This window comes from Rhipicephalus microplus, chromosome 3 (genome assembly GCF_043290135.1).
Source record: "Rhipicephalus microplus isolate Deutch F79 chromosome 3, USDA_Rmic, whole genome shotgun sequence".
NCBI lineage: Eukaryota > Metazoa > Arthropoda > Arachnida > Ixodida > Ixodidae > Rhipicephalus > Rhipicephalus microplus.
The window spans coordinates 276,591,400-276,616,092 of record NC_134702.1 but is presented as its reverse complement, the minus strand read 5'-3'; the positions used below and the strand labels follow the sequence as shown (position 1 = coordinate 276,616,092).

The following is a 24,693-nucleotide window of genomic DNA, read 5'->3' as shown; positions in this document are numbered from 1 at the left end:
GTCTACCTTGCTGATGTCTGTGTACAAAACACCAAAATGTTTATAGTAAAACATTCTATACAATTTTTTTCGGAACTTTTAATGTGAAACAATAAATAAAGCCTCCATTCCTGACTTGCAGGTTTGAACCAGCGCTTTCGTGAGTCAATCTGATTATGTCTGTAGCGTAGGCCGTGAAGCAGTGACGCATGTTAAAAAAATGAAGGGGTGACTGTAACGGCACAGTGCTTTTACATGTTGGAACGAGCACTTTCTCGAGTCAATGCAATTGCTACCATATCATTAAAGGCAGCTTCGCCTCAAAGTCTGGGTGTAATAGAATAAAGCATTGCAAGTCTGAAGGGGCTGCAGTTGATCGGACATTGACTGTCGTCTTCGGCAAGTTCTAGTAGTAAAACTTTCAGTGGAAAATATTCGAATAGCAAGTGCTATTCGAAAAATATTTGAAAGTTATAATATTTGCACACCCTTATTTTTTTTCTTAAAGAGCACAAATGCGCAGCAAACATATTTACCATCATTTTAACAGATTTACCATCAAATCGGGTAGTGTTGTAATAAATTGTTTCTTTTTTCCATGCCTTGCAGTGCTGCACAAAATCTTTTAGAAAAGGAAGCGATGCAGGTCAACCCAAAGATCAAGCAAAGACGAGGAGCAAAAAATAAACAGAGAAGTCACTTTCAGTGCTACACTACTGAGAAGGCCTGATGTTTTTGCCTATTTTCACGTAAAAGTGCCTCTTTCTATCCACAATTCATTTAATTACGCAACTAGAAAGAATATACGAGGAGCCGCCATGCAAAAACACACCAGTCCGATTCTTACCAAAACACAAGTTCGGGTATTGCCAGAACGCACCAGCCCGGGTCTTGCTAAAACACGCCAGCCTGTATCACACCAGATAACGGCCGTATACACCAGACTGGGCAATATACGCCAGAAATCATGTGTGAATTCCCGCTCTGGTGCGAACGGGAAAAACACACCATACACGGCCTGGTGAATTTTTCGACTGGGCGTTTCCATCTTGAGCACGCAGTGTCTATGAGTATTCGCGTTATCGGTGAGCATATCGCCAAGTTATCTATCACTCTACTATTCGCATGTCTCCAATCGCATTTGTGCCGCTTGAAGTGAGTACTGCTCCTCGGCACGAGCAAACGTGTTGGACGTACCCTATCTTTACCGCAAGCGTCTGTCAATTAAGCTGATTGACGCTAGAACTCGGATACAAACTGCTTGATGTTCAGAAGGCTCGAGTTCAACTCGTGACTATGATGGTGCTGAGGTGACTGTCAAGAGTTTGATGCAGTTAACCTAAAGTGGCAGCTTCTTTGCATATAACATAATTCGCTGAGCTTACACTATTTGTACAAGGCTGGAGCCTTAGAAAAGCTTGTGAGAACCTAGGTTTGCGCAGCTTTTTAAGTTGGTCATCTACTCATGTACATGCTCGGCTCAAAGTGGAGACCGCATCAGCACTGTCTTAATTTCGATTGTACTAATTGGCTGAGGCTTAATGACCACTACACTCAGCGGTCATCTCTTCATAGATAAGGCTTCAATAAAAAGGCAATTATCCAGGGCAAAATTTGTAATGCCATGTTGAGTATGAAGCTATTAAACGTAACCAGGATTAGCAGGATACTAAGTGGTATCAAATAAGTAGCGGTTAATGAGCATTTCATTTAGCTTACTTATAATTAACGTCACGGTGATTAGCTTAGTTTATTTCACTTATCGCCTAGCTTGCTTCAGTTAACCCATTTCAAGTTTTACATGAAGTCATCAGCATAGTATTGGTAAGATGTAGCATAATTACGTCGGCCCTACCATATCATGGTGTAATTACCTTGGTCATAGCATGTCCTAGTCTAAATAACCAAGTATACTGTTCAGCTGATTAGCTATTTAGCAAGCTGCACGTGCTAGGATGCTAGCAGCTGACGAAAACAAACACGACGCACACCGGTCAAGCAGCGCGCCAGAATGTACAGGCTGACCATAGTGATTAACACGTGGCCTCAGGATTAGCTGTAATTGTGATATTGTAAGACGGTCAGCCAGTACTGATTTTAGAACACACCATGCTTACTGTCTTACAGTCTTAGTGCAGGCAATAAAATCTTCAAAATAGATTCAAACACCCCGTGCTCATTAAAAGTATCAGCAGGAAACGTTTCTGACACTTTTATTGCATCGGTGCACTACTGCACTCAGCGGAACTACAAACGAATGAAAAAAGGATGCATCTGGTTCGAAAACAGCGCCCAACTAGGTCGACCATCCTTGATGCGATGACTTGTTTTCTCGTAACCAATGAAAGGCAGCGGACTGAGGGTTGGGTTTGACATTTCATACTGCAAGAACTTTGCAGCACAGCTGCAAAGTATCTGCAGTACAAAGAACTTTGCAGTACGAAAAACGTTTCGTACTGCAAAGTACGAAAAGTACAAAAACATACAGTACGAAAAACTTTTCGTCCTTAACATTGCAGCGCAGATGCAAACTTAAGGAAAAAAAACTGGACTGACACAGGGAAAGCACATCTAAGAAATAAAGTTTATTGAAAGAAATAGCCAAAAAAGGTGCAGTAACATACAAGGAAGTCGGCACAGCAAGCAAACCGCACATGATCCTATCGGAGTGCTATCTATGCCGTATTACACGTGCTTGTATCAATCTCTTTTTTTGTTTCTGTTCACATGACGCTTGTGTACCCTTAACGGCTATTTAAGTTGCGCTAACGCAGGAGCCAAACCTCCCAGACATCATATAGTAAGCTTCAACGATTGTTCTCTTGATTTTGTCTTTTCTGTGAGGCAAAGCGGTAGTATCCCCGAAGTTAGGTTGAAAGCTACAATCAAAGCAGTGCTGAGCAATATTTCCTTCAATGGCACGCCTACTACAAAAATTACTGTGTTTCCGGAGCCTTATAGTAGATCACCTGCCCGTTTTTCTAAGGTAAATTCCCCACAGCTCAAGGGAATCAAGTACACCACTCCAACAACGCACTCAAGAAATTTTTTGACGTGTCTGACCCCACATGCTTTTGCTCTGGCGTCACTTTTAGAGCCTTCCGCATTAACTTTTTACACAAGCCTACCAGTTTGTTGGGCGCAGAGAAAACTACTTGCACATGCACAATACCGGGAAGCCTCCTTTTTTTAATCTATGCGCTACTGTGTACTTGTACGGCAACATCACCACCACCAGATTCTTACTTCATTCCTTCACCTTGACAGGGCCATTTAACTCTTTTAGGCAGCATTCCGCCACTTCCGTCTGGATAGCCACAATTTTTAAGTGCTCTATTTACAATCGGATACCTTCGTCTGTTCTGTGCTGAGGCGAATCTTCGGTCACTTGCAACATACACGATTTTGCAATGCCTCTCTTTATGAGTTTTGTGTGATTAGATTGAAATGACAAGATAAGTTTACCGCTGCGTGTCTTGTACATCCAGCACGTGTGTTCCAATTCAGCGCTGATTTCCTATGTGTTTGAATAAACTTCAGTTGTTAGATAGGCTTTGCCTGTGCCAGTCCAGTTTTTCGTCCTCTTTTTTGCAGCACAGCCTTTTCCTGCAGTATGTTCCAAGTAGCCCCCACAGAAGCTTTTCTGAATGTTTTTGTACTGTTGGTTCGTTCATAAGCGGTTGTCGCTAGAGCTCGGGAATATTCCGAGTTTCGCAAAACTCAGCCGATCTTGCATAGCGCCCCTAATGCTTGATTTCTAAGGGCAGTTACGCCCTTGGATTCTCAGCTGATGAGGAATCAAGAATGAAACACATCTTTGACTGTTTTATTTAGCACATTAAAAACGCCAGGCGGTCAAAATTTCCGGAGTACTCCACTACGGCATCTGTCATAGTCATAACGTGGTTTCGGGACGTTAAACCCCACATATAAATCAGCTGTTTCATTTAAGTAGAAGGAAATACACAATGTGCACTCACAGCATGTTGATGTTCCCGACTTGTATTCATCGCTGTTGTCGCCGCAATTGTTAATATGGTCGCACCGATAGCCCTCGTAGATGCATTTGTTTTCAGCCACGCACAGGAACTGGTTCGGGGCACACCGGCCGTTGATGGCTGCGGCATGCAGTACATATTCATGTTCATTACCATTTGTGACTGATAACTTACAAGAAAGTGGCATGTGCAACAAAATAGCTGGAGACTCAGGTACGTTGGCGCTTCAAGAACCTGACTTGACTCACATGCGAGTGTTTGAAACACGTAAAACAATGAAGCGCCGATAAGTTACTGTGACGTGGAAGTTATTGATAGGAGGCAATCAAGCGATTAAGTGATCCCCGTTGTTTAACAACAAAACTTGTGTAACTTCGTAAAAAGTGTGGCTTGGTGAAATTTTATAGGTTTATTAAATTACAACAAGAAACGTAGCTATAAAGGAAGTTGCACCATGAGGATGAAAATGACGTCTTTCTCCATTTTTGGGGCCTTTCCTTGAGTGTTCCCGATTTCAAGGGCTGAGCTCTCTTAGAGCACGGGCTGTCACATGTTGTCTCATTTTACTTGGTCTAACTCAAGCGAAACCACTTGCACAGCATAGCCATTCGGAGGGTAGCCGTGCATATCAGAGGAACTGGAAAGGAAAATTATGGTGAAGAACACGGGAAGAAGAAATAGAGAATGTGAAGCATTAAATAGCAATGGTGTTAGACTGGTGAAATAACTATAAGGAACAAGCACTGGGGAGTCAAAGGGCGCTCTTCTCCAATGCTCCAGCAGAAGAGTGTGGCGGCGAGTAAAAGTGGTGTGGACTAGCGCGAACAAAACAAAACCAAAAGAAGCTGGTGTTACTGCTGTGTACTTAGGTGCCAAGCTACGTAGAAATGAGAGAGGACGTATCTGTACATTGTCCGTTCCTAATTATATCAATAGAAAAGAAGGAGGCATTGCATTCAAGCAGTCAATGAGCATAGCACGTTCTGCTCTCGCTCTGCTGTTCGGGCTGGCTTTTGAATAAAATTTTTCACGTCTGCCTACTTTTATTCGATAGCAAAGATGGTCACAAGTTGTAAAAAGAGCTTAAGAGATGAATTGAAGCGCCGTTCTGTCAGAAATAAAACGAGCTCATTAGGCGGCATGACATATGTCAACTTTTTTTCTCTGACTGGTCCAAACTCTACTAGATTCCCTATACGCACTGAATGATAAGATACGCAGGTAGTCTTCATTATTTGCAACAGTTACACAAAAGAAATGTTTCCTTGTCCACAAGACTTGTATGGTGGCACATTCGCATAAGCTATTGGACTATGATAAAAGATATGTTCGTGATTATTACTCAGTTCTGAGATGCCTCTAACTAAATTTGTGCTAAAGACAGGGTTCTTGTTACGAATAAAGCAGTGTACTGCTAACAGCTTAGCTTTTCGAGGTCAGCTGATGTGGTATGCTCCCTTTTCACTGGCTGCCATAGCTAAGTAACAAGGTGCTTTGCACCTTGTTAGAGGAATAAAGAAAAACGTCCTCAATTTCTACACGTCGTTAGCCTCACTAACACACAGTTTTAGTTTTCTCGCTTGCCTAAGTGTGGCTAAAATAAAGGTGTATGTTCAACATCAATAGTTGTAAGGCTTTTATGTGAAAAACAAGACTTAATTTTTAAGTACGCTGTTGTGGTGCTATGAGAATTACATAGGACCACTTGGGGTTCTTCAATGCACACATATAGCCTGGTTCATTGGTGTTCGTTGCATTTCGCCGCCATCAAAAAGCCGAAATGCAGCCACCATGGTCGGGAATCTATTCAATACCATCAGGCTGTAGCAGCGCTACACCAACCTTGCTATACTATCAGGGTGGCTTGCTCGATCAACGTCCACGTGCATACATACCTCAGACAGTGTGTACATGCTACGCGAGAAAAAAATGGCCCCATATCTGCGTGGTTTCGAAAGACGACCTTCTAGAACATCGAATGTAGCTTGAAATGGTATATACAACAATACTTGCTTGATTTTAAATGCAAAATATGAACAAAACCTTGCATAAATGGCAAGATACAAAAGTTTTTCAAAACTCGCAGCAACCGAGAGGTGGCAACATCGTGTCGTCTCAGAGAAACGTAGGAAAAACCCGCTATTTTATTCATGTAGCTTTTGTTGTAATCTCAGTACAATTTACCTGAAATATAAGTAGAGCCTCAATCACCATCAATATCACATCAGTCATAGCTGAGAGCATGGGTGGAAGCAAATATTACTAGCTACCTTGGAAGTGTCGCCCTCCCGGGCTGACTCCATTGTTTTTCGTTGTGATAGGAATATATTATATATGTGCTTATATATCACCTTAACATGCTTCATAAGTATATATATATATATATATATATATATATATATATATATATATATATAAATATATATATATATATATATATATATATATATATATATATATATATATATATATATATATATATATATATATATATATATATATATATATATATATATATATATATATATATGTATGTATATAACGGAAAGAAGTGTATACCTAAGGGATCGTTTTTCCGTGTTTTGAGACAATCATAATGAGATCTAACAGACAGTAATGCCAAGGAATGTACAGAGGAAGTTATTAAAACCAATGGAATGTAAATAAGAAGAAAGAAAAGTGGGTGAAAAGATAACCCCTCACCCATTTTCTTTCTTCCTATTTACAATCCATGGGTTCTAATAACTTCCCCCATACATTCTTTGGCATTACTGTCTGTTAGATCTCATTATTATTGTGTCAAAACATGGAAAAACGAGCCCTTAGGTATACACTTCTTTTCCTTATTTATTAACGAAGGTCTCGTACTGGCAGACTTGGTGTCATTAGTTTGTATACGAAGGACTATTTAGTTATTTATTTATTTATTTATTTATTTATTATACCCTCAGGGCCAGAGGCATTACAGAGGGGAGTGGTACAGAACAAAGGCATAACATGAGGTAGCATGGTTACAAAAAACGTTGTGTACATAAAAAGGAAAAGGAAAGACAAAACAAATTAGTATTATCGCAACAATGTGGTCACACAAACACAGATTAAACATCAGATATTTCTGCATATACAATATTGGCTAAGGCAGCACGGAACAGTTGGTTATCAGTGATACCCGCAATTTCAGCGGGAAGGTGGTTCCATTCCCGGGACGAACGGGGGAAGAATGACTGAGTGGCAGATTTTGTATGATAATAGTTAATGCCAACCTTGTGACGGTGGTCAATGCGATGGGAAATGTATAGTGGTTGGGGTAAGAGTTCGTTGCGCAGGAAGGAATGATTATATATTTTATGTAGCATGGTTAACCGAAAAAGATTCCTGCGTGATGATAAAGAGGGAAGGGAATGTCAGCTATTATTCAGCTGCCCACTCGTAATATTTTCACATGCTACGTGACACCACACATGCGCATAGAGTGTTTCACACTCGTCGCTTGGCTTACAGATGGCGCTGACTGACACTCCTACTTCTAAAATCCCATATAAACCCATAAAAGTGGATGGAGGGAAGGCTGTGGTGATAGCTTAGTGGTTAGAACATCTAACGGGTTATTAGAAGGTGAAAGGTTCGATTTCTGCTCACGGCTGGTTATTTTTTTGCCCACTTTTCTTTCTTTTTATGTACATTCCGTTGGTTCTAATAACTTCCCCGGTACTATCTTTGGTATTACTGTCTGTCAGATCTCATATATATATATATATATATATATATATATATATATATATATATATATATATATATATATATAACAGACACTAAGGCCAAGGAACGTACAGGGTAAGTTGTTAAAACCAATGCAACTAGAAGGAAAGAGAATTGGGTGAAAAAATAACATGCCGTGAGCAGGAATCGAACATACGACCTTCGACTAACGCGTTCTATTTTCTACCACTGAGCTCTCATAGTGGCTCTACCGCCAGCCACATTATTGAGGTTATTTTTGAATTTAAACGTGGGAGTGTCAGCCAGCGCCATCTGTAGCCACGGCGGCGAGTGTGGAACACTCTTCTTATGACCTTATGTGGCGTGACGTAGCACGTGAACGTATTTTGAGCTTGGCAGCTCACGAAGCCCCTCATATACAACATAACAGCACCAAGTCTGCCAGTACGATACCCTTCGTAATGAATAAGAAAAAGAAGCGTACGCCTAAGGACTCGTTTTGCCATTTTTTGACGCACTATTATGAGATCTAGCAGACAATGACGCAAAGGAATGTATAGGGGGAGTTATTAGAACCAATGTAATGGTAATGAGAAAAAAGAAAAGGGGGTGAAAAATAACTTGCCGTGAGCAGGAATTGAACCTACGACCTACGAATAGCGCATTCGATGCTCTACCAGTGAGCTATCACGGCGGCTACCCTCACACCACTTTATTGGATTTATATGGGAATATAAACGTGGGAGTGTCAGTCTGCGCCATCTATATCCATAGCGGCAAGTGTGGAAGGCTCTTTTTATGAGCCTGTATGGCGTCACGTAGCACGTCAACTTACTAGAAGCTGGCGGCTGACCAATAGCCCCTCTTATACAACCTAACGGAAGCCAGTCTGCCAGTACGAGACACTCGTTTATGAATAAGGGAAATAAGTTTATACCTGAGGGCTCGTTTTTCCGTGCTTTGGCCCAGTAATATAAGATCTAACAGACAATATAGCGAAGGAATGTATAGGGGAAGTTATTAGAACCAATGTAATGTAAACAACAAGGAGGAAAAGTGGGTAAAAAATTAACTTGCCACGAGCAGGAACAGTTTTGATTTCAGCTCAACGCGTTATTCGAAAGCCGTAGGTTCGATACCTGCTCAACGCATTATTCGAAAGTCGTAGGTTCGATTTTTGTGCAGCGCGTTATTCGAAGGTCGTAGGTTCAATTCCTGATCAACGCGCTATTCGAAGGTCGTAGGTTCGATTCCTGCTTAACGCAATATTCAAAGGTCGTAGGTTTGGTTCCTGCTCAATGCGTTATTTGAAGGTCGTAGGTTCCATTCCTGCTCAATGCGTTATTCGACGGTCGTAGGTTCAATTCCTGCTCAACGCGTTATTCGAAGGTCGCAGGTTCGATTCCTGCTCAACGCGTTATTCGAAGATTGTAGGATTGATTCCTGTTCAACGCGTTACTCGAAGATTGTAGGTTCGATTCCTGCTATATGCGTTATTCGACGGTGGTAGGTTCGATTCCTGCTCAAGGCGTTATTCGAAGGCCGTAGGTTCGATACCTGCTCAACGCGTTATTCTATCATCATAGGTTCGATTCCAGCTCAACGCGTTATTCGAAGGCTGTAGGTTCGATACCTGCTCAACGCGTTATTCGAAAGTCGTAAGTTTGATTCTTGTTCAACGCGTTATTCGAAGGTCGTATGTTCCATTCCTGTTCAACGCGCTATTCGAAGGTCGTAGGTACGATTCCTGCTTAATACAATATTCGAAGGTCGTAGGTTTGGTTCTTCCTCAATGCGTTATTTGAAGGTCGTAGGTTCCATTCCTGCTCAATGCGTTATTCGACGGTCGTAGGTTCAATTCCTGCTCAACGCGTTATTCGAAGGTCGTAGGTTCGATTCCTGCTCAACGCGTTATTCGAAGATTGTAGGATTGATTCCTGTTCAACGCGTTACTCGAAGATTGTAGGATTGATTCCTGGTCAACGCGTTACTTGAAGATTGTAGGTTCGATTCCTGCTAAATGCGTTATTCGACGGTGGTAGGTTCGATTTCTGCTCAAGGCGTTATTCGAAGGCCGTAGGTTCGATTCCTGCTCAACGCGTTATTCGGAGATAGTAGGATTGATTCCTGTTCAACGCGTTACTCGAAGATGGTAGGTTCGATTCCTGCTCAATGCGTTATTCGACGGTGGTAGGTTCGATTCCTGCTCAAGGCGTTATTCGAAGGCCGTAGGTTCGATTCCTGCTCAACGAGTTATTCGAAGATTGTAAGATTGATTCCTGTTCAACGCGTTACTCGAAGATTGTAGGTTCGATTCCTGCACAATGCGTTATTCGACGGTGGTAGGTTTGATTCCTGCTCAACGCGTTATTCGAAGGCCGTAGGTTCGATTCCTGCTCAACGCGTTATTCGAAGATTGTAGGATTGATTCCTGTTCAAAGCGTTACTCGAAGATTGTAGGATTGATTCCTGTTCAACGCGTTACTCGAAGATTGTAGGTTCGAATCCTGCTCAATGCGTTATTCGACGGTGGTAGGTTCGATTCCTGCTCAAGGCGTTATTCGAAGATTGTACTATTGATTCCTGTTCAACGCGTTACTCGAAGATTGTAGGATTGATTCCTGTTCAACGCGTTACTCGAAGATTGTAGGTTCGATTCCTGCTCAATGCGTTATTCGACGGTCGTAGGTTCAATTCCTGCTCAACGTGTTATTCGAAGGTCATTGGTTCGATTCCTGCTCAACGCGTTATTCGAAGATTGTAGGATTGATTCCTGTTCAACGTGTTACTCGAAGATTATAGGTTCGATTCCTGCTCAATGCGTTATTCGACGGTGGTAGGTTCGATTCCTGCTCAAGGCGTTATTCGAAGGCTGTAGGTTCGATACCTGCTCAACGCGTTATTTGAAAGTCGTAAGTTTGATTCTTGTGCAACGCGTTATTTGAAGGTCGTACGTTCCATTCCTGTTCAAAGCGCTATTCGAAGGTCGTAGGTACGATTCCTGCTTAACGCAATATTCGCAGGTCGTAGGTTTGGTTCCTGCTCAATGCGTTATTTGAAGGACGTAGGTTCAATTCCTGCTCAATGCGTAATTCGACAGTCGTAGGTTCAATTTCTGCTCAACGCGTTATTCGAAGGTTATAGGTTCGATTCCTGCTCAACGCGTTATACGAAGATCGTAGGTTTGATTCCTATTCAACGCGTTATGCGAAGATTGTAGGTTCGATTCCTGCTCAATGCGTTATTCGACGGTGGTAGGTTCGATTCCTGCTCAAGGCGTTATTCGAAGGCCGTAGGTTCGATACCTGCTCAACGCGTCATTCTAAGATCGTAGGTGCGATTCCCGCTCAACGCGTTATTCGGAGCCCGTAGGTTCAATACGGCAAGTTACGCCAAGATATTTTTTCACCCACTTTTCTTTCTTCCTATTTACCCTTAATTGGTTCAAATAACTTCCCCTATATATTCCTTGGCATTATTTTTTGTTAGATCTCAACACTGTTGTGTCAAAACACGGAAAGACGAGCCCTTAGGTACACACTTTTTCCTTATTCATTACCGAGCCCCGCCGCGGTGGTCTAGTAACTAAGGTACTCGGCTGCTGACCCGCAGGTCGCGGGTTCGATTCCCGGCTGCGGCGGCTGCATTTCCGATGGAGGCGGAAATGTTGTAGGCCCGTGTGCTCAGATTTGGGCGCACGTTAAAGAACCCCAGGTGGTCAAAATTTCCGGAGCCCTCCACTACGGCGTCTCTCATAATCATATAGTGGTTTTGGGACGTTAAACCCCACAAATCAATCAATCTTATTCATTACCGAGGGTCTTGTACTGGCAGGCTCTGCGCTGTTAGGTTGTATACGAGGGGCTACTCATCAGCGGTCAGCTCGTAATAGATTCACGTGCTAGCGGACGCCTTACAGGCTCATAAAAAGAGTGTTCCACACTCCCCGCCAGGGCAACAGATGGCGCTTTCTGACACAATCACGTTTAAATTCACATATAAACCCTATGAAGTGGGTGGAGGATAGGCACCATGATTACTCAGTGGCGGAGCATCTAACGCGTTATTTTAAAGTCGTAGGTTCAATTCCTGCTCACGGCTGGTTATTTTTTTACCCACTTTTCTTTCGTCCTATTTACGTTCTATTGGTTCTAATAACTTCCCCTATATATTTCTTGGCAATACTGTTTGTTAGATCTCATTATTATTGTGTCAAAACACGGAAAAACGATCCCTTAGGTATACACTTCTTTTCCTTACTCATTAACGAGGGTCTCGTACTGGCAGACTTGTGGCATTAGGTTGTATACGAGGGACTATTGATCAGCTGCCCGCTCGTAATAAATTCACGTGATACGTGACACCAAACATGTGCATAAAAGAGTGTTCCACACTCGTCGCTTGGCTTATAGATGGCGCTGACTGACACTCCTACTTCTAAATTCACATATAAACCTAAAAAAGTGCATGGAGGGAAGGCGGCTGTGATAGCCCAGTGGTTAGGGCATCGAACGCGTTATTCAAACGTCTTAGGTTCGATTCCTGCTCACGGCTGATTATTTTAGGGGCGAAGCTCCTCATGGCGTGGCTTTTGCCTCCCTTGTAGTACCTAACCACCAGTGGCACATACCCGAAATAGTTATACCATTCGACCTCCAGGGTGGTTCCGGTGAGAGATTTCTTCTGTGCGTTGTTTAACAATGAAAAATAGTGCTCAATGTACCTGCCAATGACTGCTAATAGGGAATGAGAGACGGGAGCATTCGGCTTTTAGTCAACGCACACGCTGCGATCCCCATTAGCACCCTATGGCATGTACATTGAGCACTATCGGACAAGAAAGGGTTGCTACATTATACTTGCTGGGTGTAACCTCCTTAGTTTTAGAAAGGTTTAGCGAGAGTTGAGCCGCAGGGCCATGAATACTATGACCTAGTATATACCATGAATGAATTCAAGGTGGTTAAAGCGGGGAAGAAGATAGGAAGCGCAAGCCGTAAGAAATTAAAAGCTAAATCCCCCTGTCTCTCATTTCACATTAGCAGCCACTGGCATGTACACTGAGCACTATCTGACAGAAAAAAGTTGCTCCGTTATGCTCGCTGGGCGTAACCTCCTTGGATTCAGAAAGGTTTAGCGAGCATTGGGCCGCAGTGCCATAAATTCAGTGAACTACTATATAATATGAACTCGAGGTGGTTGAAGGTGGGAAGTAGACACGAAGCACAAGCCGTAAAAAAGTGTGCGTGGTGTGCCATTTCTCGTTTAGTTCTTGGAATGTGCACTGAATGGCGGTGCTTCTATATGCGGAATATATGATAAAGATGCGAGATGGTGGAACATGGAGTGTTCAATAGATGGACCAACGGACACACAGACAGATGAATGGATAGACGCAAGAACGGACGCAGGGGCGGATGCATGAACGAACGCAGGGACGGGCGCACGAACAGACGCATGGACGGTCTCGCAGAGGGACGCCTGGACGGACGAATGCTTCGCCCCACTCTCCATCATTCACTCCGTGGATATGCTGCCATTTTTTGAACCACTTTTTATTCTTCCTATTTACATTCCATTGGTGCTATTAACTTCCCCTATACATTCTTTGGCATTACTGTCTGTTATATCTTATAAATATTGTGTCAAATCACAGAAAAAGGAGCCCTTAGGTATACACTTCTTTCCCTTATTCATTAAGGAGGGTCTCGTACTGGCATACTTGTTGTCATCAGATTGTATACGAGGGACTATTGATCAGATGCCCGCTCGTAATAAGTTCAAGTGATACGTGACACCAAATATGCGCATAAAAAAGTGTTTAACACTCGTCGCTTGGCCTATAGATGGCGCTGACTGACACTACTACTTCTAAATTCACATATAAACCCCAAAAAAAGTGGATGGAGGAAAGGCCGCTGTGATAGCTCATTGGTTAGAGCATCGAACGCGTTATTCGAAGGTCGTAGGTTCGATTCCTGCTCACGGCTGGGTATTTTTTCAACCACCTTTCTTTCTTCCTATTTACAATCCATTGGTTCTAATAACTTCCCCTATACATTCCCTTGGCATTACTGTCTGTTAGATCTTATTAATATCGTGTCAAAACACGGAAAAAAGAGCTGTTAGGTATAAACTTTTTTCCTTATTCATTAAGGAGGGTCTCGTACTGGCAGACTTGTTGTCATTAGGTTGTATACGAAAAACTTTAGATCAGCTGCCCGCTCGTAATAAGTGCACGTGCTACGTGACACCAAACATGCGCATAAAAGAGTGTTTCACACTCGTTGTCTGGCTTATAGATGGCGCTGACTGACACTCCTACTTCTGAATTCAAATATAAACCCAAAAAAGTGGATGAAGGAAAGGCCGCTGGGATAGCTCAGTGGTTAGAGCATTGAAAACTTTATTCTAAGGTCATAGGTTCGATTCCTGCTAACGGCTGGTTAATTGATTTTTTTCACCCACTTTTCTATCTTTTTAGTTACATTCCATTGGATCTAATAACTTTCTCTACACATTCCATTGCATTACTGTCTGTTAGATCTCATTATTATTTTGTCAAAACACGGAAAAACGAGCCTTTAGGTATACACTTCTTTTCCATATTCATTAACGAGAGTCTCGTATTTGCAGACTTGTTGTCATTAGGTTGTATACGAGGGACTGTTGATCAGCTTCCCGCTCGTAATAACTTCACGTGCTACGTGACACCAAACATGCGCATAAAGGAGTCTTTCACACTCGTCGCTTGGCTTACAGATGGCGCTGACTGACACTTCTACTTCTAAATTCACATATAAACCCAAAAAAGTGGATAGAGGGGAGGCCGCTGTGATAGCTGAGTGGTTAGAGCATCGAAAACTTTATTCGAAGGTCATAGGTTCGATTGCTGCTCACGGCTGGGTAATTTATTTTTTCACCCACAATTCTTTCTTCTTATTTACATTCCGTTGGTTTTACTAACTTCCCCTACACATTCCTTGCCATCACTGTCTGTTAGATCTCATTATTATTTTCTCAAAACAAGGAAAAACGAGCCCTTAGGTTTACACTTCTTTCCCTTATTCATTAAGGAGGTTCTCGTAATGGCAGACTTGTTGTCATTAGGTTGTATACGAAAGACTATTGATCAGCTGCCCGCTAGTAATAAGTTCACGTTATACGTGACACCAAATATGCGCATAAAAGAGTGTTTCACACTCGTCGCTTAGCCTATAGATGGCGCTGACTGACACTACTACTTCTAAATTCTTAGATCTTATTAATATTGTGTCAAAACCCAGAAAAATGATCCCTTAGGTATACACATTTTTTCCTTATTCATTAAGGAGGGTCTCGTACTGGCGGACTTGCTGTCATTAGGTTGTATATGAAGGTCTATAGATCAGCTGCCCGCTCATAATAAGTGCACGCGCTATGTGACACCAAACATGCGCATAAAAGAGTGTTTCACACTCGTTGTCTGGCTTATAGATGGCGCTGACTGACACTTCTACTTCTAAATTCACATATAAACCCAAAAAGTGGATGAAGGGAAGGCCGGCTGTGATGGCTCAGTGGTTAGGGCATCGAACGCGTTATTAGAAGGTCGTAGGTTCGATTCCTGCTCACGGCTGGTTATTTTAGGGGCGAAGCTCCTTATGGCGTGGCTTGTGCCTCCCTCGTAGTACCTAACTACCAGTGGCACATACCCGAAATAGGTATAACATTCGACCTCCAGGGTGGTTCCGGTGAGAGATTTCTTCTGTGCGTTGTTTAACAATGAAAAATTTTGCTCAATGTACCTGCCAATGACTGCTAATAGGGAATGAGAGACAGGAGCATTCGGCTTTTAGTCAACGCACACGCTGCGATCCCCATTAGCACCCTATGGCATGTACATTGAGCACTATCGGACAAGAAAGGGTTGCTACGTTATACTTGCTTGGTGTAACCTCCTTAGTTTTAGAAAGGTTTAGCGAGCGTTGAGCCGCAGGGCCATGAATACAATGAACTAGTATATACCATGAATGAATTCGAGGTGGTTAAAACGGGGAAGCACATAGGAAGCGCATGCCGTAAGAAATTAAAAGCTAAATCTCCCTGTCTCTTATTTCACAATTTCACATTAGCAGCCACTGGCATGTACATTGTGCACTATCTGACAGGAAAAGGTTGCTACGTTATGCTCGCTGGGCGTAACCTCCATGGTTTTAGGAAGGTTTAGCGAGCATTGGGCCGCAGTGCCATAAATACAGTGAACTACTATATAATATGAACTCGAGGTGGTTGAAGGTGGGAAGTAGACACGAAGTGCAAGCCGTAAGAAAGTGTGCGTGGTGTGCCACCTCTCGTTTAGTCCTTGGAATGTGCACTCAATGGCGGTGCTTCTATATGCGGAATATATGATAAAAATATGCGAGATTGTGGGACATGGATTCTTGAATAGATGGACCAACGGACGCACAGACAGATGCATGGATAGACGCATCAACGGACGCAGGGGCGGATGCATGAACGAACGCAGGGACGGGTGCACGAACAGACGCATGGACGGTCACACAGACAGACGCCTGGACGGACGAATGCTTCGCCCCACTCTCCATCATTCACTCCGTGGATATGCTGCAATTTTTTTCAACCACTTTTTATTCTTCCTATTTACAATCCATTGGTGCTATTAACTTTCCCTATACAATCCTTGGCAATAATGTCTATCAGATCTCATTATTATTTTGTGAAAACACGGAAAAACGAGCCCCTGGGTATACACCTCTTTCCCATATTCAATAATGAGAGTCTCGTACTGGCATACTACTTGTCATCAGATTGTATACGAGGGACAATTGATCAACTGCCCGCTCGTAATAAGTTCACGTGATACGTGACACCAAATATGCGCATAAAAGAGTATTTCACACTCGTCACTTGGCTTATAGATGGCGCTGACTGACACTACTGCTTCTAAATTCACATATAAACTAAAAAAAGTGGATGGGAGAAAGGCCGCTGCAATAGCTCATTAGTAAGAGCATCGAACGCGTTATTTGATGATTGTAGGTTCGACTCCTTCTCACTGCTGGGTATTTTTTCAACCACCTTTCTTTCTTCCTATTTACAATCCATTGGTTCTAATAACTTCCCCTATACAATCGTTGGCATTACTGTCTGTTAGATCTTATTAATATCGTGTCAAAACACGGAAAAAAGAGCTGTTAGGTATACACTTTTTTTCCTTATTCATTAAGGAGGGTCTCGTACTGGCAGACTTGTTGTCATTAGGTTGTATACGAAAAACTTTAGATCAGCTGCCCACTCGTAATAAGTGCACGTGCTACGTGACAACAAACATGCGCATAAAAGAGTGTCTCACACTCGTTGTCTGGCTTATAGATGGCGCTGACTGACACTCCTACTTCTGAATTCAAATATAAACCCAAAAAAGTGGATGAAGGAAAGGCCGCTGGGATAGCTCAGTGGTTAGAGCATTGAAAACTTTATTCTAAGGTCGTAGGTTCGATTCCTGCTAACGGCTGGTTAATTGATTTTTTTCACCCACTTTTCTATCTTTTTAGTTACATTCCATTGGATCTAATAACTTTCTCTACACATTCCATGGCATTACTGTCTGTTAGATCTCATTATTATTTTGTCAATACACGGAAAAACGAGCCTTTAGGTATACACTTTTTTTCCTTATTCATTAATGAGAGTCTCGTATTTGCAGACTTGTTGTCATTAGGTTGTATACGAGGGACTGTTGATCAGCTTCCCGCTCGTAATAACTTCACGTGCTACGTGACACCAAACATGCGCATAAACGAGTGTTTCACACTCGTTGCTTGGCTTACAGATGGCGCTGACTGACACTCCTACTTCTAAATTCACATATAAACCAAAAAAATTGGATAGAGGGGAGGCCGCTGTGATAGCTCAGTGGTTAGAGCATCGAAAACTTTATTCGAAGGTCATAGCTTCGATTGCTGCTCACGGCTGGGTAATTTATTTTTTCACCCACAATTCTTTCTTCTTATTTACATTCCGTTGGTTTTACTAACTTCCCCTACACATTCCTTGCCATCACTGTCTGTTAGATCTCATTATTATTTTCTCAAAACAAGGAAAAACGAGCCCTTAGGTATACACTTCTTTCCCTTATTCATTAAGGAGGTTCTCGTAATGGCAGACTTGTTGTCATTAGGTTGTATACGAGGGACTATTGATCAGCTGCCCGCTCGTAATAAGTTCATGTGATACGTGACACCAAATATGCGCATAAAAGAGTGTTTCACACTCGTCGCTTGGCCTATAGATGGCGCTGACTGAAACTACTACTACTAAAATCACATATAAACCCAAAAAAAGTGGATGGAGGAAAGGCCACTGTGATAGCTCATTCGTTAGAGCATCGAACGCGTTATTTGAAGGTCGTAGGTTCGATTCCTGCTAACGGCTGGTTATTTTTTCAACCACTTTTCTTTCTTCTTATTTACATTCCATTGGTTATAATAACTTCCCCTATACATTCTGTGGCATTACTGTCTGTTAGATCTTAATAATATTGTGCAAAACACAGAAAAACGAGCCCTTAGGTATACACTTCTTTCCCTTATTCATTAGGGAGGGTCTCGTAATGGCAGACTTGTTGTCATTAGGTTGTATATAAGGGACTATTGATCAGCTGCCCACTCGTAATAAGTTCACGTGATACGTGACACCAAATATGCGCATAAAAGTGTGTTTCACACTCGTCACTTGGCTTATAGATGGCGCTGACTGACTTTACTACTTCTAAATTCACATATAAACCTAAAAAAGTGGATGGAGGAAAGGCCGCTGCGATAGCTCATTAGCAAGAGCATCGAATGCGTTATTCGAAGGTTGTAGGTTCGATTCCTGCTCACTGCTGGGTAGTTTTTCACCCACATTTCTTTCTTCTTATTTACATTCCGTTGGTTCTAATAACTTCCCCTACACATTTCTTGGCATCACTCTCTGTTAGATCTCATTATTATTTTCTCAAAACACGGAAAAACGAGCCCTTAGGTATACACTTTTTTTCCTTATTCATTAGGGAGGGTCTCGTTATGGCAGACTTGTTGTCATTAGGTTGTATACGAGGAAATATTGATCAGCTGCCCGCTCGTAATAAGTTCACGTGATACGTGACACCAAACATCCACATAAAAGAGTGTTTCACACTCGTTGTCTGGCTTATAGATGGCGCTGACTGACACTCCTACTTCTGAATTCAAATATAAACCCAAAAAAGTAGATGAAGGGAAGGCCGCTGGGATAGCTCAGTGGTTAGAGCATTGAAAACTTTATTCTAAGGTCGTAGGTTTGATTCCTGCTAACGACTGGTTAATTGATTTTTTCACCCACTTTCCTATCTTTTTAGTTACATTCCATTGGATCTAATAACTTTCTCTACACATTCCTTGGCATTACTGTCTGTTAGATCTCATTATTATTTTGTCAAAACACGGAAAAACGAGCCTTTAGGTATACACTTCTTTCCCTTATTCATTAACGAGAGTCTCGTATTAGCAGACTTGTTGTCATTAGGTTGTATACGAGGGACTATTGATCAGCTTCCGGCTCGTAATAAGTTCACGTGCTACGTGACACCAAATATGCGCATAAAAGAGTGTTTCACACTCGTCGCTTAGCTTACAGATGGCGCTGACTGACACTTCTACTTCTAAATTCACATATAAACCCAAAAAAGTGGATAGAGGGGAGGCCGCTGTGATAGCTCAGTGGTTAGAGCATCGAAAACTTTATTCGAAGGTCATAGGTTCGATTGCTGCTCACGGCTGGATAATTTATTTTTTCACCCACATTTCTTTCTTCTTATTTACATTCCGTTGGTTTTTCTAACTTCCCCTACACATTTCTTGCCATCAATGTCTGTTAGATCTCATTATTATTTTCTCAAAACACGGAAAAACGAGCCCTTAGGTATACACTTCTTTCCCTTATTCATTAAGGAGGCTCTCGTAATGGCAGACTTGTTGTCATTAGGTTGTATACGAGGGACTATTGATCAGCTGCCCGCTCGTAATAAGTTCACGGGATACGTGACACCAAATATGCGCATAAAAGAGTGTTTCACACTCGTCGCTTGGCCTATTGATGGCGCTGACATACACACTACTTCTAAATTCACATATAAACCCATAAAAGTGGATAGAGGGGAGGCCGCTGTGATAGCTCAGTGGTTAGAGCATCGAAAACTTTATTCGAAGGTCATAGGTTCGATTGCTGCTCACGGCTGGGTAATTTATTTTTTCACCCACATTTCTTTCTTCTTATTTACATTCCGTCGGTTTTTCTAACTTCCCCTACAGATTCCTTGCCATCACTGTCTGTTAGATCTCATTATTATTTTCTCAAAACACGGAAAAACGAGCCCTTAGGTATACACTTCTTTCCCTAATTCATTAAGGAGGGTCTCGTAATGGCAGACTTGTTGTCATTAGGTTGTATACGAAAGACTTTTGATCAGCTGCCCGCTCGTAATAAGTTCACGTTATACGTGACACCAAATATGCGCATAAAATAGTGTTTCACACTCGTCGCTTGGCCTATAGATGGCGCTGACTGACACTACTACTTCTAAATTCTTAGATCTTATTAATATTGTGTAAAAACCCAGAAAAATGAGCCCTTAGGTATACACATTTTTTCCTTATTCATTAAGGAGGGTCTCGTACTGGCGGACTTGCTGTCATTAGGTTGTATATGAAGGTCTATAGATCAGCTGCCCGCTCATAATAAGTGCACGCGCTATGTGACACCAAACATGCGCATAAAAGAGTGTTTCACACTCGTTGTCCTGCTTATAGATGGCACTGACTGACACTTCTACTTCTAAATTCACATATAAACCCAAAAAGTGGATGAAGGGAAGGCCGGCTGTGATGGCTCAGTGGTTAGGGCATCGAACGCGTTATTAGAAAGTCGTAGGTTCGATTCCTGCTCACGGCTGGTTATTTTAGGGGCGAAGCTCCTTATGGCGTGGCTTGTGCCTCCCTCGTAGTACCTAACTACCAGTGGCACATACCCGAAATAGGTATAACATTCGACCTCCAGGGTGGTTCCGGTGAGAGATTTCTTCTGTGCGTTGTTTAACAATGAAAAATTTTTCTCAATGTACCTGCCAATGACTGCTAATAGGGAATGAGAGACAGGAGCATTCGGCTTTTAGTCAACGCACACGCTGCGATCCCCATTAGCACCCTATGGCATGTACATTGAGCACTACCGGACAAGAAAGGGTTGCTACGTTATACTTGCTTGGTGTAACCTCCTTAGTTTTAGAAAGGTTTAGCGAGCGTTGAGCCGCAGGGCCATGAATTTAATGAACTAGTATATACCATGAATGAATTCGAGGTGGTTAAAACGGGGAAGCACATAGGAAGCGCATGCCGTAAGAAATTAAAAGCTAAATCTCCCTGTCTCTTATTTCACAATTTCACATTAGCAGCCACTGGCATGTACATTGTGCACTATCTGACAGGAAAAGGTTGCTACGTTATGCTCGCTGGGCGTAACCTCCATGGTTTTAGGAAGGTTTAGCGAGCATTGGGCCGCAGTGCCATAAATACAGTGAACTACTATATAATATGAACTCGAGGTGGTTGAAGGTGGGAAGTAGACACGAAGTGCAAGCCGTAAGAAAGTGTGCGTGGTGTGCCACCTCTCGTTTAGTCCTTGGAATGTGCACTCAATGGCGGTGCTTCTATATGCGGAATATATGATAAAAATATGCGAGATTGTGGGACATGGATTCTTGAATAGATGGACCAACGGACGCACAGACAGATGCATGGATAGACGCATCAACGGATGCAGGGGCGGATGCATGAACGAACGCAGGGACGGGTGCACGAACAGACGCATGGACGGTCACACAGACAGACGCCTGGACGGACGAATGCTTCGCCCCACTCTCCATCATTCACTCCGTGGATATGCTGCAATTTTATTCAACCACTTTTTATTCTTCCTATTTACAATCCATTGGTGCTATTAACTTTCCCTATACAATCCTTGGCAATAATGTCTATCAGATCTCATTATTATTTTGTGAAAACACGGAAAAACGAGCCCCTAGGTATACACCTCTTTCCCATATTCAATAATGAGAGTCTCGTACTGGCATACTACTTGTCATCGGACTGTATACGAGGGACTATTGATCAACTGCCAGCTCGTAATAAGTTCACGTGATACGTGACACCAAATATGCGCATAAAAGAGTATTTCACACTCGTCACTTGGCTTATAGTTGGCGCTGACTGACACTACTGCTTCTAAATTCACATATAAACTAAAAAAAGTGGATGGGAGAAAGGCCGCTGCGATAGCTCATTAGTAAGAGCATCGAACGCGTTATTTGATGATTGTAGGTTCGACTCCTTCTCACTGCTGGGTATTTTTTCAACCACCTTTCTTTCTTCCTATTTACAATCCATTGGTTCTAATAACTTCCCCTATACAATCCTTGGCATTACTGTCTGTTAGATCTTATTAATATCGTGTCAAAACACGGAAAAAAGAGCTGTTAGGTATACACTTTTTTTCCTTATTCATTAAGGAGGGTCTCGTACTGGCAGACTTGTTGTCATTAGGTTGTATACGAAAAACTTTAGATCAGCTGCCCGCTCGTAATAAGTGCACGTGCTACGTGACAACAAACATGCGCATAAAAGAGTGTCTCACACTCGTTGTCTGGCTTATAGATGGCGCTGACTGACACTCCTACTTCTGAATTCAAATATAAACCCAAAAAAGTGGATGAAGGGAAGGCCGCTGGGATAGCTCAGTGGTTAGAGCATTGAAAACTTTATTCTAAGGTCGTAGGTTCGATTCCTGCTAACGGCTGGTTAATTGATTTTTTTCACCCACTTTTCTATCTTTTGAGTTACATTCCATTGGATCTAATAACTTTCTCTACACATTCCATGGCATTACTGTCTGTTAGATCTCATTATTAATTTGTCAAAACACGGAAAAACGAGCCTTTAGGTATACACTTCTTTTCCTTATTCATTAACGAGAGTCTCGTATTTGCAGACTTGTTGTCGTTAGGTTGTATACGAGGGACTGTTGATCAGCTTCCCGCTCGTAATAACTTCACGTGCTACGTGACACCAAACATGCGCATAAACGAGTGTTTCAAACTCGTTGCTTGGCTTACAGATGGCGCTGACTGACACTCCTACTTCTAAATTCACATATAAACTCAAAAAATTGGATAGAGGGGAGGCCGCTGTGATAGCTCAGTGGTTAGAGCATCGAAAACTTTATTCGAAGGTCATAGGTTCGATTGCCGCTCACGGCTGGGTAATTTATTTTTTCACCCACAATTCTTTCTTCTTATTTACATTCCGTTGGTTTTACTAACTTCCCCAACACAATCCTTGCCATCACTGTCTGTTAGATCTCATTATTATTTTCTCAAAACAAGAAAAAACGAGGCCTTAGGTATACACTTCTTTCCCTTATTTATTAAGGAGGTTCTCGTAATGGCAGACTTGTTGTCATTAGGTTGTATACGAGGGACTATTGATCAGCTGCCCGCTCGTAATAAGTTCACGTGATACGTGACACCAAATATGCGCATAAAAGAGTGTTTCACACTCGTCGCTTGGCCTATAGATGGCGCTGACTGAAACTACTACTACTAAAATCACATATAAACCCAAAAAAAGTGGATGGAGGAAAGGCCACTGTGATAGCTCATTCGTTAGAGCATCGAACGCGTTATTCGAAGGTCGTAGGTTCGATTCCTGCTAACGGCTGGTTATTTTTTCAACCACTTTTCTTTCTTCTTATTTACATTCCATTGGTTATAATAACTTCTCCTATACATTCTGTGGCATTACTGTCTGTTAGATCTTAATAATATTGTGTCAAAACACAGAAAAACGAGCCCTTAGGTATACACTTCTTTCCCTTATTCATTAGGGAGGGTCTCGTAATGGCAGACTTGTTGTCATTAGGTTGTATATGAGGGACTATTGATCAGCTGCCCACTCGTAATAAGTTCACGTGATACGTGACACCAAATATGCGCATAAAAGTGTGTTTCACACTCGTCACTTGGCTTATAGATGGCGCTTACTGATTTTACTACTTCTAAATTCACATATAAACCTAAAAAAGTGGATGGAGGAAAGGCCGCTGCTATGGCTCATTAGCAAGAGCATCGAACGCGTTATTCAAAGGTTGTAGGTTCGATTCCTGCTCACTGCTGGGTATTTTTTCACCCACATTTCTTTCTTCTTATTTACATTCCGTTGGTTCTAATAACTTCCCCTACACATTTCTTGGCATCACTCTCTGTTAGATCTCATTATTATTTTCTCAAAACACGGAAAAACGAGCCCTTAGGTATACACTTCTCTTCCTTATTCATTAGGGAGGGTCTCGTTATGGCAGACTTGCTGTCATTAGGTTGTATACGAGCAACTATTGATCAGCTGCCCGCTCGTAATAAGTTCACGTGATACGTGACACCAAACATGCGCATAAAAGAGTATTTCACACTCGTCACTTGGCTTATAGATGGCGCTGACTGACGCTACTACTTCTGAATTCAAATATAAACCCAAAAAAGTAGATGGAGGGAAGGCCGCTGGGATAGCTCAGTGGTTAGAGCATTGAAAGCTTTATTCTAAGGTCGTAGGTTTGATTCCTGCTAACGACTGGTTAATTGATTTTTTCACCCACTTTCCTATCTTTTTAGTTACATTTCATTGGATCTAATAACTTTCTCTACACATTCCTTGGCATTACTGTCTGTTAGATCTCATTATTATTTTGTCAAAACACGGAAAAACGAGCCTTTAGGTATACACTTCTTTCCCTTATTCATTAACGAGAGTCTCGTATTTGCAGACTTGTTGTCATTAGGTTGTATACGAGGGACTATTGATCAGCTTCCCGCTCGTAATAAGTTCACGTGCTACGTGACACCAAATATGCGCATAAAAGAGTGTTT

General features: G+C 42.1%; 1 protein-coding gene across 1 annotated transcript in view; it reads right to left on the bottom strand.

Annotated features, from left to right (window-relative positions):
• The window catches only part of LOC142803213 (uncharacterized), a 462,134-nt gene that overhangs the window by 277,641 nt on the left and 159,800 nt on the right, over nt 1-24,693 (bottom strand). The window contains exon 4 of the mRNA XM_075888307.1: nt 3,960-4,097. Within this exon, the coding sequence (XP_075744422.1) occupies nt 3,960-4,097 (138 nt within the window). The remainder of the gene's footprint in view (nt 1-3,959; nt 4,098-24,693) is intronic.